At 40.1% G+C, this 18,354-nt stretch overlaps 1 protein-coding gene across 2 annotated transcripts in view; it reads right to left on the bottom strand.

Moving 5' to 3' along the window:
- Positions 1 to 18,354, bottom strand: part of RAB28 (RAB28, member RAS oncogene family) — a 73,369-nt gene that overhangs the window by 38,320 nt on the left and 16,695 nt on the right. For both annotated transcript variants that reach the window (XM_090267068.1, XM_090267069.1), the window contains exon 4: positions 10,184 to 10,313. In XM_090267068.1, the coding sequence (XP_090123194.1) occupies positions 10,184 to 10,313 (130 nt within the window). The remainder of the gene's footprint in view (positions 1 to 10,183; positions 10,314 to 18,354) is intronic.

Raw genomic sequence — 18,354 nt, 5'->3', positions numbered from 1 at the left:
CACGTGAGCCTCCTCACAGCTCCTGGGGGGAATAAGCCCAAAGTACTACGGCGGGGCCCTCGTGGCTCCTTCTGCCCTCTGCCTGGGTGCCTCTTCGCCCACTGACGCGCAGCACCCACCCCCCCCACCGCCTTTGTTCAGACGCCACCTCCTCAGACTCCCCCTGAGCGCCACGCTTAAAACCCCGACACTCTCCTCCAAGACCTCCTTTGTCTCTCTTCCCCGCTTCGTCTGCCTACACAGCACTTGCCACCGTTTAACACAGTATCTGTTTTGCTTATTTATTTATCGCTGATCTTCCTCTACCGGGAACACAGCAAGGTGAGAACAGGGATTTTGTCTGTCTGTCCATTTCTGTATCCCTAACACCGACACACACATACATACTCAAGGGCTGTCTGTTAAATGAGTGAATGAATAAAGACATAAGACAGCAAACAAAGAAAATACCTGCTGAATCGATTTATTTATACTGCAAAAACTAGACATGAAGTGAAATTTTACAAAATAATGCCACAGAAAATAAAAATAAATTCTAAGCATAAGAACAATTTTAAGTTAAAAATGTTATTTTTAGAGGTCCCCCCAAACATTCCAGAATTGGCCATATTTCTAAATTGTGTCTGGCAAACAGTAAAAATTCAATAAATCTTAGCTAGATTTATTAACATTAAAAAAGGACTTTTAATAATCTAACAACTTAATAATAAAATGAGCCTAAGAAATGACCTCTGCAAAGATAAGACAACGTTTAAACTAACAGAGTTAAAATTAAACTCTCTGTAAACTGTGTGGTAATAAATACATTCGATTGAGCAGACTGACTAAACAGAGTTTGAGTCATTATATTTTAGGAATAGAGGTACTTGTGATTACCTAGTATCATCCCTCAATTTATACTTGGGGACAATCCGAAGTGATTAAGTAAACTGCCCAAGGTCACACAGCTAGGTGAAATAACAGCACCAGAACAAAAGCTGAGGTTTTCCGATCCCCACTCTAGTATTCCTTTAATCCATATTGGATTTGTTCCGCAATCACTGCAAATACAATTTTTTAAAGGGCTTAGGTTATAGTAATAAAATTTCAAATCTCCCTTTCAAAAAGAAATGTTTTTATAGTTTTGCTCTTTTAATATTTTATTGAATATTAATTTAAAATTTAAAAAGTAATTTCTTTTAAAATTTAAAATCAGAGATTCATCATAAAAAGAACAAAAAGTGGATTGTGCTCTTTTAACACTTAATAAACTTTAACATGACAACAAGAAGATGGAACAAAAATCATGAACAGATTACTATTTGTTTTGAGGTACTTAGGCATCTACGTGGAGATAGATGTTCATAGGCAATTCCCCAAAACAAAACCACAGACACCTTACTACTTCTCAGGCTACGTAAACTGTAATGCTGTCAGAATGATCTGAAGTAGACTATCTAAAAAAGTAACTATGAAATGGCATAATAACATCACTGCAACAACAATCAGGTGAAAAATCATTTTCAATTAGTAGTATGAAAAAGCATTCATTTGCCATTTTCTTCCCCAATAATTATCAGGCACAATACCAGTCTGAATGCAAGCTTATGCATTTAATTTGAAAAAACTACTCAACCAATTAAGTTTGGAATACTACCAAATGCTCTGACAGTACATGGAAGAGAACAGCCTTGAGTGTATATATTAAAATATTATCTCACTCAGTACACAGAATACTGATGCTATTAGTATCAGAATAAGATGCTATCAGCATCTTCCAGTAAGTAAATAATCGTAGCTCTATTTGCCAAATTCATGCAAAGACAGGAAAAATCAAAATAATAATAATAATAATAAAGCAACTGGCTGTAGGTCCATCTGAAAAAGACACTTGAAAATGATTCTTTGGGATGTTCTTCCCAGGCCAAAAAAACCCCAAAAGCCCAAAGTATTAAAACAAATAGAAAAGGGGACAGAATGGTTTAATCTAGAATGTATAAACAAAACGAACCCTTCAAATCCTCAAAAGTTTTTATGCCTTATAAATTATAAACTCTCTTAAGCAAACTGATGACTCACTCATTCACTGTTATAATATTGTATATGATAAATCTTATAGAAGTTAATATGAATCCTTTAAAATGGAAATCCAAGTAAATGTTACCTACTTTATAGCTTCACATTTCTACTCGCCACATAAAATAAGAATTTTTGAAAACTCAAAAGAGTCACAGTATAGGAAAGTACTTCCGTGTAAAGTCCCGTGAAGTTTTCCAAAATGGATATATAACCACCTCTTATACTCCTCTGTTATGAAGAAAAAGAATAGTCTTTTAAAAGCTTTGTTATAATTTTACTGAGAGCATCAGTAAAACTTCCAACTTGAAATTTACTTGTTTTACTAATACATTTCCACTGAGTTCAGAGAATACAAATTACAGGGTACATTAAAATGTAACCTTTGAACCTGGCAGTGTAAAACATCACTTCCTGGGCAGAGACAGTACTCCAGGAACAATCAATCACTGTTAAGAAGAATATACATTCAACATTGTTAATTAGTGTTGATGCACTCTTCTCGATGCCCTCATCTGTCATGAAGATTGTTTAAAAAGCTGAGTTATTAGTCTTTATTTGGGAAAGGATCTGGTTAATATCTTTAAGAGCAGAAATCATTCATCCATCCACTCCGTCCCGGCGTGTGATAATTCCTACCTCCAATACAAGTTACGGATAACCACAATCTCTCCACTAACTAAGAACCTATAAATCAGGAGGAGGGCAGCTCCTATGCAACCCCTGTTAATTTCTGTTTACAATCTATCCAACTGAGAATGTTGGCTCGTCAGGGGAGAAACTAGCGGATGGATCAGATAATAGGAAAACATAACAGCTTAAAGACAGAAAATAGCAAAATGACAAATTAAAAAGGCATGTGATCATAAAACAGGGATTAAATTTAAAATTACTCTTTAAAACAATTAATACTCCTGAATGTTCATTTTATTTCATTTCAATTTGAATCTTTCCTGAAACACTGTGGGGGAGGGGGGGTTAAAATTGTACTTCAGTACAGATTATGATTTTTGAAATTAAACACAAAAATAAAAAATTACTTTAAAAAGTCAGGAGTGAAGGGTTCTACCATTATATAAAAGTCACATGTCAGGGGATAAAAAGAAAATTCTTAATTCTCTTATAGTCATTTACTCTAAATCCACGGCATAAAAACCTATGACATTTTTTCTCAAACATGACCCAGTACAGTTAAAACTCCAGTGTATTTCCTGAGAAACTCTCTGATGTTATTCACCATGATGGAGTTCAGTAGGCCCCTTGGACCTGAAGGTCATCTAACAGATTCCCTGTACCTACATATGTATTTTTCCTTATTAAGAAACCCATTTTCCTTGAATAACACATCCCAGGCCATAAACACTTCTAATTTCCACAGCCTTCATGAAAAGGACTTTATGCAAATTCATTCAGTATTCATTCATTCGAGCACTGTTCTAAGTGATGGGGTCCGTAGCTTTCACCGGGCTCAGACTTTAGTGGGGAAAGACAGACAAGAAACGAACAACAGTATCAGATGGCAATGAGAACATGCCGATAACAGAAACAGAATGTCCTGAAAGAAAGTGTCTAGGTGGCTCCTTTAGATTGAGTGGTTGAGGGAGGCAAATGAAGAGAGGACATTTAAGATGAGATCCAAGTGACCAGATGGAGCCAGACAAGCAAAGACCAGAAGGAAAAGCCTTTCAAGCAGAGCAAACCCTAAGGTGCAAATTAACTTGGAATGTTTTAGGAATTGAAAAAAAGACAAATGTGCTTTATACATAGAGTGGGAAGGGAGCATGTAGTACAAGATGAGGTGTCAGATCACCTAGTGCTTGACAAACTTGAATCAGGAGTTTGGATTTCATTCTAAGTGTGATGAGAAAGCGCTAGAGGGTCTTAGCAGACCAGTCATATATTATGGTTTCCCATTTGGGAACTGGGCTGTAGAAGAGCAAAGCCAGGAGCACGAAGAACAGCAACGGGGCTACTGCAGTAGTTCACATGAGCGGTGACGGGGCTATGTTAGGCCATGGCCAAGGTCCGCCTGAATTAAGCCCCTAAATGGACATGAACTGAAAATCCCTAGGCGCTTCGATGCAGGCTCGGATCAAGTGAGTGTCCCAATGCTGGGAGAGCAGGATCTCCAAGGCCAGGGAACCGAGTCTGAGGCCTGGTGGCTCTGGCTCCCTGCATTGCAGAGGTTACCCTAAATGGCAATGTAACTGTCGCTCCACGCTCATGTGGCCAATCTGTAGCCTGTCAGAGATCTCACTCTACACGTGGCTGTAAACATCATCAAATTTCAACGGAACTTCCCGTAAATTGCACGGAGTAAGTAAATGACTTACCCTCTTTCTCATTTTGAAATCTACCTCCCAGGAATTTATTTTTACTCACTGTGGAAAAGTAGGGTGTTCTGTGAATATTTGGACATACTGTATTTATTATTGTAATAACTGAACAGCAAAAAAGGGCAGTCAAATTTTTAGAAAACTTGACTATGGTAGAGAAAAAAATCAAAAGTCAGACCTACGTTAGCAAGTCCAAGACCCGCTCTGGCGCAACCTCTGTGCACACACGCCGTGGCAGCCGAATGCGCACAGCTGGCACACAGGAATGTTGACTGAATGACTGCCCTACCCGACACATGGTCTGAGGACTATTAATCCGGAACAAAAGAAGGCCACTTCTGGAACACTTCTATTTCCAGCTCCACTGACATAATTTCCGGTCATTCAAATTAAGGCTACAGTCCGCGCTTTGGAAAGGCTCCTACCACTGCCCTGGCCGGGTGGCTCAGCTGGTTGGAACGCTCTCCCACACACCGAAAGGCTGCGGCTTCGATCTCCTGTCAGAGCACGTATGGAAGGTAAGTGACGGATGTTTCTCTCTCACATCAATGTTTCTGTTTCTCTCTCTCTCTCCCCCACTCTCTCTCTCTCTCCCCTTCACTTTTTCTATATCTCTCCCTCTCTCTGTAACATCAAAAAACATATCCTCAGGTGAGGATTTTTTTAAAAGGCTACCATGATTAAGGTAATAATAACTATTATTGAGCACTTACATCGGGTAAGGCCACATTCCAAGTGCTTTTCATGTAACATCTCATTTAACTTTTTAAAACCAACTTCATCAAACAGAAGCTATTACCCTTGTTTCCGGATGAGGAAATGGAGGCTGAGAGCTACAGAGTAGCTTGTCTGATATCACAGTGCTGTAAAGGGAAGAAACTGGGCTTGCAAGCACAGTCTGTCTGAACGCAAAGTGCTGTGATCTTAACCACACTCAACCCTTCATTAAAAGCTGAATCAGTACGAAGAAAGAATACTAACTGATCTCTTGAAGCCTCTCAGAATATGGAATAAAATAAGTTCACTACGTCTGCTTTAAGCATTATATACCTCTAAGCACCATACACTGAACTAATCTGCCGATTACCAACTCTGTCTACGTCGTGAGGGCAGCTGCCCCTCCCTGCGGGCCACTTCTACTCGCTACTCTTCACACTAAACACAGGAAAGCTCGGTTTTTGACAAAAATAAATCCATCATTTGCCCTTACCTAAGACTGTCCTCAACCCTCAGCCCGAATTTCTGGGTTTGCTGAATTTTAATAAAAAGCCATTTCTTTTATTACTAATTACAAGCTCTTACTATGGAACAAATCACACATGTGCATGCACACGCACAAACACACACTTTGTGTGGAAATTTTCTAATACTAAACTTTCACTGAAAGCTGGCTACTGCTGCCAATACATTCACAGCCTGCACTTCTTTCTGCTCAACATATGCCGTATGTTAAAGTGGCAAAGACTAGGACACAAGGATGAGTCTTAAAACGCACATTCAGGCGGAAGAGGACTCGTGTAGACAATCAGCGTAATAATCAGGTTCCGATATCTCCCCATTACATTTCTTTCTCTTTGCCTTCAACAAGTAAGTAAAAGTCTTTGCTCTTTAATATAATTTACCCCCCGGAAGAAAATGAATGCATACTGCCATATCAACTGAGAAACACAAATTGCCGTCCCCTTCATTATGTGATCATATGAAATTGGGCCAGTGACAGATTATACAGTAAATAACATTCAGGAAAACGTTCATTTATAATCTCTTCATTTTACCTATGTAAGATTCTGTGTGAATGCATACTCTACTACACGATCACATTCTGAAAGAGAGCATTATAAATACAAGAAAGGGGATAGAGCTAAGCCAAAAGTGAAAAAACTCTTGGTTTTTATGCTATTGAATCTCAAACATAACACTACAATAATTTTTGCATAAATTCATATAACTTACATAATTTTTTTCACCTAGACACGGCATAACCAGCACAGTCTAGCAGCCCATCGAGTCTGATATCCTGTCTGTGACAATGACCGACAGTGGATGTCTCATAGGACAGCATAAACACATGATGTGTATAATTATGCACAACTACACCATTACTCCAGAGGGTCGTCGTCGGCATCCGTCCGTCTCGAGAGACGATGGTGTAGCTTCTACTGAAGCTACAGAGCCTGGGCAGGGTGATATGGAGGGTCTGCTGTTGCCCATGCAGCAGGCCCCCCCTCTCTTCGCAGCTGAAGGGTCCAAGGGAAAGACGGAGTCAATACAGCTTGGCTTCAGGTGCGCCGCAGGAGTTGCCGGTGTTGACTACAACGTCAAACCGCCTTAGGGACTCCGGCTCCGGATTTTCTGTCGGGGTTTACTCCCTTAGCCTTTCCCCTGAAGAGGTATGCCGCAAGGCAGCGGAGGTTTTTTGGAGTCAGAGTTTTCCTTCTCTGATGTACCCTGACTGGAAGATCGAACCAGCGACACTTAGCTCGCAGGCCGACGCTCAATCCACTGAGCTAAACCAGCCAGGGTCCACTCCAGAGGGTAGTCAGGCTATATCCTGAAAGAAATGAAAACAAATCCCAACCTCCATCCCTTCCCTACTCTATAATTTCCCAAAAGGTGATGGGAAACCTCAAATAAAGCATAAATTTAACCATAAAATAAGCTAATGCTTTGGTGACATAATGACCAAGAAATTACCTTCTAAAATGAAAAGTTCCACTTAGAAATAGAAACTAAGCTCATCAGATTCATGTTTTGTAAAGGGGCATTTCAATGAATTGAAAAGTATCTGATTCACTCAATTGGAATTATAAAATAGAGCAAAATTTAACTAAAGCTTAAAAAAAAACCTGTATCTTTTACTCAAGGTAGCCATCCTATGATATGTAATATGGTTTTCTAAAAGCAATATAAAACTTGTATTTTTAACTCTTCAGAGAAATGATATTCACACCTGTTTTGTATGGATTTTAAAGTAAGACTTGGATTTATTAAATGTTCACCTAAGTGTGGAAAACCACATAATGGGACTTCCGGCCAAGATGGAGGCCTAGACTGACATGCTCCGTTTCCCTCCACAACTAAGAAGGAATACAACCACTGCAAACCAGAAATAACCAGAGGTTCTAGAAAATAAATCTACATGGAAGTCCAACGTATGAAGTTATAAAGAAGTGGTGCTCGTCCGGACGGGTAGGAGGGGTGAGGCCGGGACGGAGAGGTCAAGCTGTGATGGCAGCGGTGAGCACAGACACCCGTATTTAAGGGGAGGTGAGAAGCGTCTAGGGAGCACCCCAAGCTGCAGACCAGACCTGTCAGCCTGTAATTCCAATGCCGGGAAGGCAGATCCCCATTGCCTTGGACTGTGAGGCCCGGAGGGGGTAGAGATGGAGGAAGAGGCTCCCAGTCTCTCAGCGGAGAGTAAACGGCAGGAATCCATCTTGGAACCCCACCCTCGCAGAATATGCCACAGCGTGGTGAGGAGGGTCACCCAGTTGTGATAAGTGCACGGAGCCCCGCCCCCTATAGCATAGGAGGTGTGACAGCCCCGCCCAGGAAGCAAAGGTAAACACAAAACTGTCAGGATGGCACAGATCATGATAGAGATCCGGTGACGCAGCTGACCAGCCAGCAAATATCAAATCTAGTGAAACAACAGACAGAAAATCTTTCTGAGGCTCAGTTCAGAGCTCTGGTTATAAAAATGCTTACAGACCTAATAGCAGATCTTAAACAAGATGGGGAAGAAATAAAGGCTAGTCCTGCTGAAACGAACAAAAACACATTTGGAACTAGTGGTGAGAGAGAGAAAACCAGGGATCAAATCAACAAATCGGAACACAGGGAAGGAACAAACAGTCAACCAGCGCAGAAAGAGGAAACAAAAAGTGAGGAAAATGAAGAGAGGTCCAGAAACCTATGGGACAGCTATAAGTGGGGCAACATCTGAATCATAGGGCTGCCAGAATGTGAAGAAGAACTAGAAATTGAAAAATGATGTAAAAAAATATTGAGGCAGAACTTCCCTAACTTGGGGAAGGAAACAGACTTACAGGTCCAGGAAGCACAGACAGTTCCAAAAAAACTGGACCCAGGGAGAACCACACCAAGACACATTATAATCAAAATGTCAAAAATTAAAGATAAAGAGAGACTCTTAAAAGCAGCAAGAGAGAAGAGAATTACATACAAAGGGGTCCCAATAAGACTATCAGATGATTTCTCAAAAGAAACTCTGCAAGCAAGAAGGGACTGGCAAGAAATATTCAAAAGAATGAAAAGCAAAGACCTACAACCACAATTACTCTATCCAGTGAAGCTGTCATTCAGAATAGAAGGGCAGAGAAAGTGCTTCCAGGACAAAGTAAAACTGAAGGAGTTCATCAGATCCAAACCACTGTTATGTGAAATGCTAAAGGGACTTGTTTAGGAGAAAAAGAATCAAAACTATGAACCACCAACAACAGAAGGTAGGGAACCGAAACAAAGGCAAACTAAATAGGCAATGAGAGTGGGAAAAGAATCATAGGTATGGGGAACTCATTGGGGGGAGGTCAGCAGGGAGGGGGAAGGGGGAGAGGGAGGGAGACGGTGCAGGAATTGAGAAGCATAGTAGGAGGGAGTGGAGTGGACAGGAAGATGTTGAGAAGAACTATATGCACAACCATTGGGCATGGACTAAGGTCGGGGGACAACTGGAGGGAGGGGGTCACTGGGTGGAGGGGACAAAGGGAAAAGAAATTGGGACAACTGTAACAGCATAATCAATAAGGCATATTTTAAAAATAAAATAATAAAATTTAAATTAAAAAAAACACATAATGAAGAAATTTTGGTTTAGTCCTTCAGGAAGTGCTATTTCCTAAATAATTACAGACAAGAAAAAATGCACTACCCTTGTAAGGACCTTTGGAGAAGATAATTCTCTTTATAGTAATATACTTGGGTATCAATTGAACAACGTTTGTAGTCAGGAAACAGTTCCTGACCTAAATCCTCCATGGTTTAATTGAATTGATTTTCTCTTTTTCTGTTCTCAAGTAGTTGTAAAAGATTAGGTCATATCATAATATTTTATATGCTTGAAAATCCTTATTAAGGAATCCTTTTCCAAGTAACTGTAGTGCAAAATGATGAACCACGTAACAGTCTTGTACTGCATTCAGTCTTATAATTTTTATATGCTGTATATCATAGCCCAAAAGACAGACCTCAAAAATTACTTATCTATCATTTTTACCAAGCACTACACTTCCCCCATTATAACACACTTTCGCCCCCAAAAAAAAGAAAAAGAAAAAATTATCTATATTTCAGAACCTCAAAAATTCGGGAAAGGAACTTTCTGTGAGATGAGAGCAAGAAACGATGCACACACGATTCCACACAGACACTGCTTTCTTGCCTAGAATAGGGGCTCCTTTAATGGAATGTATCTCCCAACATCTCTGGGGCAAAGCTGACGCTGCAGTGCAGTATCATAAGATCTGCAGCTGTGCTGCTGTTCTCAGTAGTCCACGCTGCTCCTTAGGCCTCGGGAAGCCAAAACACACACTGTCGGCACAGAACCTACATGACAGGCACTGGCCAAAGGGACAGAGCCGTCACAGAGCAATCACCAAAACTGTTACTGAACAGACTGTGCGTATCTTTGGGAATTTTCTCCTCCAGCAATTACCTTACTACAGGAGAGCTGTATCCATTTATGTTTCCAAACTTCGGAATCTGTTTAGAAACAAAAGCAACAGAACGGGCAAACAGGCTTTACTACATACAAAGAAGCGTTAGTAACTCACTTTTGTTGCCCACCACTGCGATCAGTGGCTGCACCTCTGACTCCTCGCCCACCTTCTTCACCGCAGCATACCAGTCTTCTAGATTCTCGAAGCTTTGATAGTTTGTAATGTCATATACCAAGAGGATTCCCTGTCGCAAAAAAGTGACAGGATGTTTGTAAGGCGCTTCTTGAAAACAAATCAATGCTATGTACTCTTACGTAATGCTTCAGATATGCCTAGGATTGCGCACAAGTGCGTGCTGTTTGATATACAAGCTGACTTCAATTCAGCAGACAGATGACACTGAGTGTTTTCCTTCAAGATAAACCCAAATCCAGCAATGTGAGCTAAACAGTAATTTTACCAAATTATAAGTGGTTTCCCAATAAGATATCTGGGATATGCTTGTTAAGTTACAATAAATGTAAGAAAATCGTATCACAGAGGAAGAAAAAGTTGCAAGGTCTACAATCCTGTCTGTTACTTTCATGAGGTCAAACATTTAAATCTTTCAATAAGTAACCATCTGCTGCTGCTCTTTTTAAATAGTTTCAAAAATGGAAATTCCATGACATCCCTTGATAGTCCATTTCAGTGTTTTAACACAATTTTCTTTAAATGAATACATCCATTTCCTCTTTGGGTCCTCTGTGCATTTGGAGAACAACGTGCGAGTATCCTCCTTCTAATAACCCTTCATGTACTTGAAGATAGTTAAGAAACTCCTTTACCGTCTCCTTTCCAGAATAAACAAACTCAATTCCTTAAATTTCCCTCAAAGGACCTATTTTCTATCCCTTTAATCATAGTTGTTAGTTCTCCCCAGGACACACTCCATACAGTTTTTTGACATCCTCTTTAAAATGAGCAATGTAAAACTGGACATGATACTGTAATAAGAGCATGAACAAAGCCAAATATAACAGAGGGGCTGCTTCCTGCCTCTTATATATCATATTCCTTCTAATATATCCCATTATTTCGTGTGGGAAGGAGAAGTAAGTACACACACAAAAATAACAGTGCCACATTCTTGATCCTCATCCAGTTTGTGGTTAAACACTTAATACAAAGCTCTGCATAGAATATATGTCTGGACCTTAAAAGCACTTATGTCTCCTTCTTCTTAGGTTATAATCATAAATGTTGACTACTTTTTTACACCTACAATGTACCAGGCAGATATCTAGAGCCTTCCATTAATCCTCACAAGCATACGAAGCTAGTGTCGTCATCTTCCTTTTACTAATAAATAGAGGTTAAAATAACCAAGGTTCCCCAGCTAGTTAAGGAATTGAGCCAGAGTTTGAATCAGAGACTGAATAAAGATCAAGTTCACTCATTCATTCCACAAACTACATGCCTAGATTGTGAGGAGTGCTAGGGATATAAATTCCAAACCTCAAGGAACTGCCTCGAAGCAAAGCCAAATACGTGAACAGACAAATATACAACACAGAAGCCACGGACGGAGATATCCTGGTAAATACTAATCGGTTGGCTTAGGGGACAGCGGGGTGGGGGTGGCAAGGGTGATACCTGTAGCACTTGCCAACTTCTAAGGTGTAAACACTGCCTTGTGGCCACTTCTAAGCCATCAGAGGCCCTTCACTTAACACAGAGCTGGGGAGGACACCACTGACCAGCATCTCCACCCCACAGCTACACCAAAAGTAAGCGATCACCACAGCACGGATAACAAAAATATATGGCAAAGTAATCAGAGTGCATTTTGAGCCTGTATTTGTTTCTAATATAATTTATGAGTCTATACATAATTTTTTATCATGAATGCATTCAACAATTGGCTCACAAAAATGCCTGAACTTAACAATAACTCTCCCGAGCCGGCTCTAGCACACTAATGTTATGACTTCCCAGTAACGTACTCTTTTTTATTTCTGCACATAATCATTTATTTAATTCTCCAGTCCTCACAACAGGAAACTGAAGTACAGAGAGGTTAACTAACTTGACCAAACTTGAATGTCTGGCTTCAAACCCAGGCAGTCAACTCCAGAATGCTCGTGTGTCTTTGCCCCCCTTCTTCTTTGTCCCATGCTCTTCTGTTAAACTATGCTGGCCCCCAAACACTCTGAGTCTTGGGTTGTTTGCCTCTAAAATTAGGTCATTGAACTAAACAGTCTCTAAGATCCCTTCCAGTTTAAATATTCTACAATAACTATGCAAAATCACTTGTCTGATTCCTTTTGGTAACTTAGACATCTAATTCTGTCTCCCCAAATGCCCTGAAATAACGCTCAACACAGAATTATTTGAACTTCCGGTCAAGGTGGCAGCATAGGTAAACATGGCTCACCTCCCTGCACAACCACATCAAAATTACAACCAAACTAAAGAATAACCATGACTCAGAACCATCAGAAATCAAGTTAAACGGGAGTCTGACGAGGACAGAATTAAAGAAACCACATGCACCCAGACGGACAGGAGGGGTGCGGACACAAAACAGGTTGGTCCCACACCCACATGTCGTAGAGAAAAATTTGGGAGCGGCATCTCAGGACCAAGAGTCCCAGCACCACACTGGACCCGCAGCCCAGGGTACCAGTGCAGGGAAGATATGTGCCCATAACTTCTGGCTGCAAAAACCAGCAGGAATTGAGTTGGTGGGAGAAACTTCTGGAGTCCCAAGCAGTTCCTCTTAAAGAACCTACACATGGACTTACTCTAGACTCACACCCTCTGAGCTCCGGCCCTGGGCAGCAACTTGAAAGGCACCAGCGGCGTAAGGGGAGGATCTGAAGTGTCTGGCATCAAGGCAAAAGATGGGGGACAGCTTTCTCCCAGATAGAAAAGTGGGCAGAGGCTACTGTCCTTTTTCTGAACCCTCCCCCTACAGAGCCACAAGCCAGCAGGTAGGGGCCATATCTGAGACTCCATCAACCTGGCTAACACTGTTTGCCCCACCTTGGAAATCCCCTGAGGCTCTGTCCCACCCAACTTACAGGCCCACCCAAGCTGTTAAAAGTGGCTTTTTCAGTATGAATGACTGGTCTTGACTCATGCTTCACAACTTCCTAAATCTTCTCAAACAAGTAACAGCTGGCCTCAATGAGCCCCAAACCCTCAGACCCTGTACCTCTTGCTAAGTGATCCCTGGCCCAGCACTAGCAGCAGCCAGCCTAGATTCACAGCTTGGCTTTGCTTGGGAGTCTCCAAGCCCAGCACAAGTAGCAGCCATCTCAGACTGCTTTATAGCTCATTCAGGGTGCCCCAGGCAAAACACAGGCAGGGGCTGAAATTGGCCTGCACCACCCAGGACACCCCAGAGTCTGCACACCCTACAGACAGCTACAGACACATAAGAACACCACCACCCTGCCCCTACACAGCTGATCGTGCAGGGAGGGCAGAGGTTGGTGGCCAGTGATCAGAGGCAGTCCTTGCTAACTGGCCTGGGTAAATTTCTCCCATTGACCTGCCAACAGCAATCAAAGCTCAACTACTAAAGGAGGGTGTACTCAGCCCAACTGAGGGGTGCACCTCAAGTACCCAGCTTGAGTGATACGGGAGGCTGTGTCACTGGACCCTACAGGACACCTACTACATTAGGCCACACTACCAAGACAGGGAGTCATAGCAGCTCTACCTAATACATAGAAACAAACACAGGAAGGCTGACAAATTGAGGAGACAAAGATACATGGGGCAAATGAAAGAACAGAAGAGAACTCCAAAAAATGAACTAAACAAAATGGCAATGAGCAATCAATCTATCAGATGCAGAGCTCAAAACACTTGTTATAAGAATGCTCAAGAAACTTAGGACATCAAAAGCATATAAAGATCCAGTCAGAAACGAAGGATACACTAATTGAAACAAAGAGCAATTTACAGGGAAACAACAGCAGAGTGAATGAAACTGAGAATTAAATCTATAATTTGGAACATAAGGAAGTGAAAAACAACCAATCAGAACAAGAAGAAAAAAGCATCCAAAAAAAAAGCAGATAGTGTAAGCAGCCTCTGAGACAACTATAAGCGTCCAACATTCACATCATAGGGGTGCCAGAAGGAGAAGAGGAAGAGTGATAAACTGGAAATCTATTTTTAAAAATAATGAAAGAAAACTTGCCTAATTTGGTGAAGGAAATAGACATCAAGTCCAAGAAGCACAGAGAGTTCCGAACAAGATGGATGCAAAGAAGCCCACTCCAAGACACATCATAATTAAAATGCCAAAGGTTAAAGATAAAGAGAGACTCTTAAAAGCAGCAAGAGAAAAGTAATTAGTTACCCACAGGGGAGTTCCCATAAGAGTGTCAGCTGGTTTCTCAAAAGAAACTTTGTAGGCTAGAAGGAACTGGCAAGAAATATTCAAAGTCATAAAAAGCCAGTACCTATAGCCAGGATTGCTCTACCCAGAAAATGTATCATTTAGAATCGGGGTGTAGATAAAAGAGCTTCCCAGGCAAGAAAAAACTAAAGGAGTTTATCATCACGAAATCATTATTATATGAAATGTTGAAGGGACTTATTTAAAAAGAAGATCAAAATTATGAACAATAAAATGGCAAATATATATGTACCCATAACTGAATCTAAGAAACAAACTAAACAAACAAGAACAGAAAAAAAAATCACGGTTATGAAGAGCGTTTTGATGACTACCAGATGGGGGGGGGGGGGGTGTGGGGAAATGGGTGAAGAGGTGAGGGGATTAAGAAGTATAAATAGGTAGTTACAGAATAGCCATGGGGATGTAAAGTACAGCACAGGAAGTAGAGAAGCCAAAGACCTTACATGCATGACCCATGGACATGACAATGATGTGGGGACTGCCTGAGGGAGTGGGGAGTGCTGGGTAGAGGTGGGAAAGAGGGAAAAATTGGGACAACTTTAATAGCATAATCAATAAAATATAATTTAAAAAAGAATTATTTGAAATAATTAGCACAATCCTTTTCTCATTAAGAAGGCCCAGAACTGACCTCTGAAGAAAGCTAATCTTCAATCTATTGATGCCACCTCCAGCTGTCATGAGAGAAAATATATTGTGTTAAAAGAGCTCTGCCTTGGAAGTCACACCGCTGTTGGGTTGCAGTCCTGGCTCTACTATCTACTGATCTTGGGCAATGCTTCTATCATCCTCCCTTATAATTCTTACCATGCCTAAGTGATTAAGTGAAATAATAAAAAATAGACTATTAAAAACTAACACAATTGCTGGAAATTTTTTATTACTATTCTTACTGAAAAAGAATCACATTTTCAAAGCAGTTTTAAGGTAGTTTTTATATTCAAAAATTGAGCCTTGACCTATGATGACTCTTAAACCTTAAGATTTTTGGAACCCCTTTAATTAATATATGCAAACTTCATCTCAACACAGGTCAACAGAGAACACATGCAAATAAAACATGGCTACCATATCTTGATAATCAATATTACAGAGAGCTATGGAATAAAAATTAAATACCACTGATCCAGACCAGGGATTCTATGGCCCACAGGTCAAATTCAGCTCACACCCCATATTTTTAAATAAACTTCTACTGAAATGTACTCATACTCATTACGTTAAGTATTACCAATAAGGAACTGCTGTTGCACTACAACCGCAGAGTTAAGTATAGACAGCAAGCCTGAAGAACCTAAAATAGTTTCTATCAGGCTCTTCACGGAAAAGTCTGCGATTCCTGATGTAGAACAATGTGTCCTGGCATTTCTCAGTCAGCAATAGCTATAAATCTTCCAAGATCCATAAGAAAGATAAAAGGATTATCACTTTTTCATTAATCTAGCTATCCACCTACTCAAACGTCTGTATGTTCATATACCCCATTTGCAATACCATTTAATGTAAAAACTATGATTTTATCTTTCCTCCTAAGATGACAGTTTTGTACTAGTTTTGACCTTCACCACTATGGTGAAATTTGAAAAGGGAAGATAAGAAAACCAAACACACTAAAATACAAAAGAAATTCCAGGCCAGACGGATACTAAATTTATCAGGGTAATCACTTCATATAGTATATAAATGTCTAACCACTATGTGTACACCTGAAACTAATACAATATTGTATATCAAATATAATTGAAAAATAAACTTTAAAATAATTAAGTAAAGAAAAAAGAATTCCCCAACTTTTGGTTTCAACTCCAACATATAACGAGACTGGAAGTCGTCACCATCTGTCTTTACGATCATAAAAAAGCTAAACAAGCTGAAAATAAATTTTCTTAGATATAACAGAGCTGAGTTTACCAAGCAAATTTCCATCCTGAAACCTAGAGAGACAGGTATATTCAGAGAGTCGTACCTAAAGCAGAAATCATTGGAGCCAGTAAAGGGTAGAAACATTTAAATGATAAATTTGATGAACTACTCAAGGGTGAGTGTGGTCTGGTTTGAAAATGAGAAATTCCTGGGGAACACAGTCTTCGAGGTAATGGGTTTTACTTTCAGGAACCCCACCAAATCCTCGTGGTAGCCAAGAATGATTCCCTCATGGCTCTGGCAATGGGAAGGGAGAAAGCAACCATTGCAAAATATGGCCAAAGCAGTATCTGTAAAAAAAAAAAAAGGCATCCTCTCCAAGAGAAAAAGCTTAATTTGAGTCTTCTGTTATGGCATGGAGGAGGGACAGTTCCTAATTCCAGCCCCCTCGAGCCATCCTGTTTCACCTAAGAGAGAAGAGCTAAGAAACACCTGTGAAGGCCACAGGCTACTAAAAAGTCATGACTTAATCACAAGAGGACAGAATAATTTCCCAATCATAGGAGTACAAAATGTGTCCCCTCCCTCACAGTTTACCACAGCACCACAGGGGCTTCAGTACAATAGCAGTGGATTACAGCTGGAAGAACTACAAGACACAAACTTCAACTACGGAAGAATTCTTTGAGATACCCAGAAAAAAGGAGTGAAAAACTCAAGGACATGGAGCAATTTGATGTCTCTGGCACCCACAGCTTCAGTGAACATTAAACACAGACCAGCTCCTGGCTAAGTTAACGTAAAACTTCACAATAAAGGCCTATTTGCCCGACTTCTTATTACTCGATACAGTAAGTCTAGTTTTCAACAAAAAATTAAAAGAGTAAAAGGCAGTTTGAAAAAAAAAAAAGCAATCATTATAATCAAACTCAAATATAATACAGATTTTGTAATAATCACACCAAGGATTTAAAATAACTAAGATTAGTATGTTACGAGTTCTAATAAAAAGGGTAGATAAGCCCTGGCCAGTGTGCCTCAGTTGGCTGGGCACTGTCCTTCAAACCAAAAGGTTGTGTTTGATTACCAATCAGGGCAAATGCCTAGGTTGTGGGTTTGTCCCCAGTCAAAGCGCATATGGAAGGCGACCAATCAATGCTTCTCTCCCTCTCTCCCTCTCTTCCTTGCCCTCTCTCTAAAAAAGAAAAAAAAATTTTTTTAAGGTAGACAACATGCAAGAATAGGTGAGTAACATAAGCAAAGAGTTGGAAACTAAAGAGTAATAAAAAGGAAATACTAAATTTCAAAAACGTTGTAGCAGAAATAAAGAATGCTACTGATGAGCTCATCAGCAGACTGAATACAGACTAGGAAAGAATCAGTGAACTTGAAGGTAAAAGTAACTTCCAAAACTAAAATGCTAAGAGAAAAAAAAGAATGAATAAAACAATATCGAAAAACTATGGGACAACTCTGAATGGTGTATCATACACCTAACGAGAAGACCAAAAGAGAGAGAGAATAGAGCTTTAAAAATATTTGAAGTAACAATGCCAAGAAATTGCCAAAAGTAACTAAAGACATCTATCCACAGATCCAGGAATCTCATAAAGCACCAAATAGGATAAATACCAAAAAATCTACACTTAGTCATATCATATATTCCAATTGCATAAAGCAAACACAGAGAGAGAATCTGCAGGAAGCTGCGGGGGCGGGAGGTAAGGGAAATACCTTATCTATAGAGAAATAAGTATACGAATTACAAAGAATTTCTTATCAGGAGCCATGTAGGAAAAGAATGAAGTGAAATATTGAAGTGTTAGAAAAAAAAATCTAGAATTCTATTTGTAAAAGTATCCTTCACAAGAGAAGACGAGATAGACTTTCCAGACAGACAAAAACTGAGGGAATTCATAACCAGCAGACCTGCCCTCGAAGAAATGGTAAAAGAGGTTCTTCGGGGAGAAGGAAATTATTTCATTGGTAAGAAATTGATTTC

This window comes from Furipterus horrens, unplaced genomic scaffold, assembly GCF_987537825.1.
Source record: "Furipterus horrens unplaced genomic scaffold, mFurHor1.1.pri manual_scaffold_2, whole genome shotgun sequence".
NCBI classification, from domain to species: Eukaryota; Metazoa; Chordata; class Mammalia; order Chiroptera; family Furipteridae; genus Furipterus; species Furipterus horrens.
Note: the sequence above shows the minus strand (reverse complement) of the source record. Positions and strands in the feature narration are given on the sequence as shown.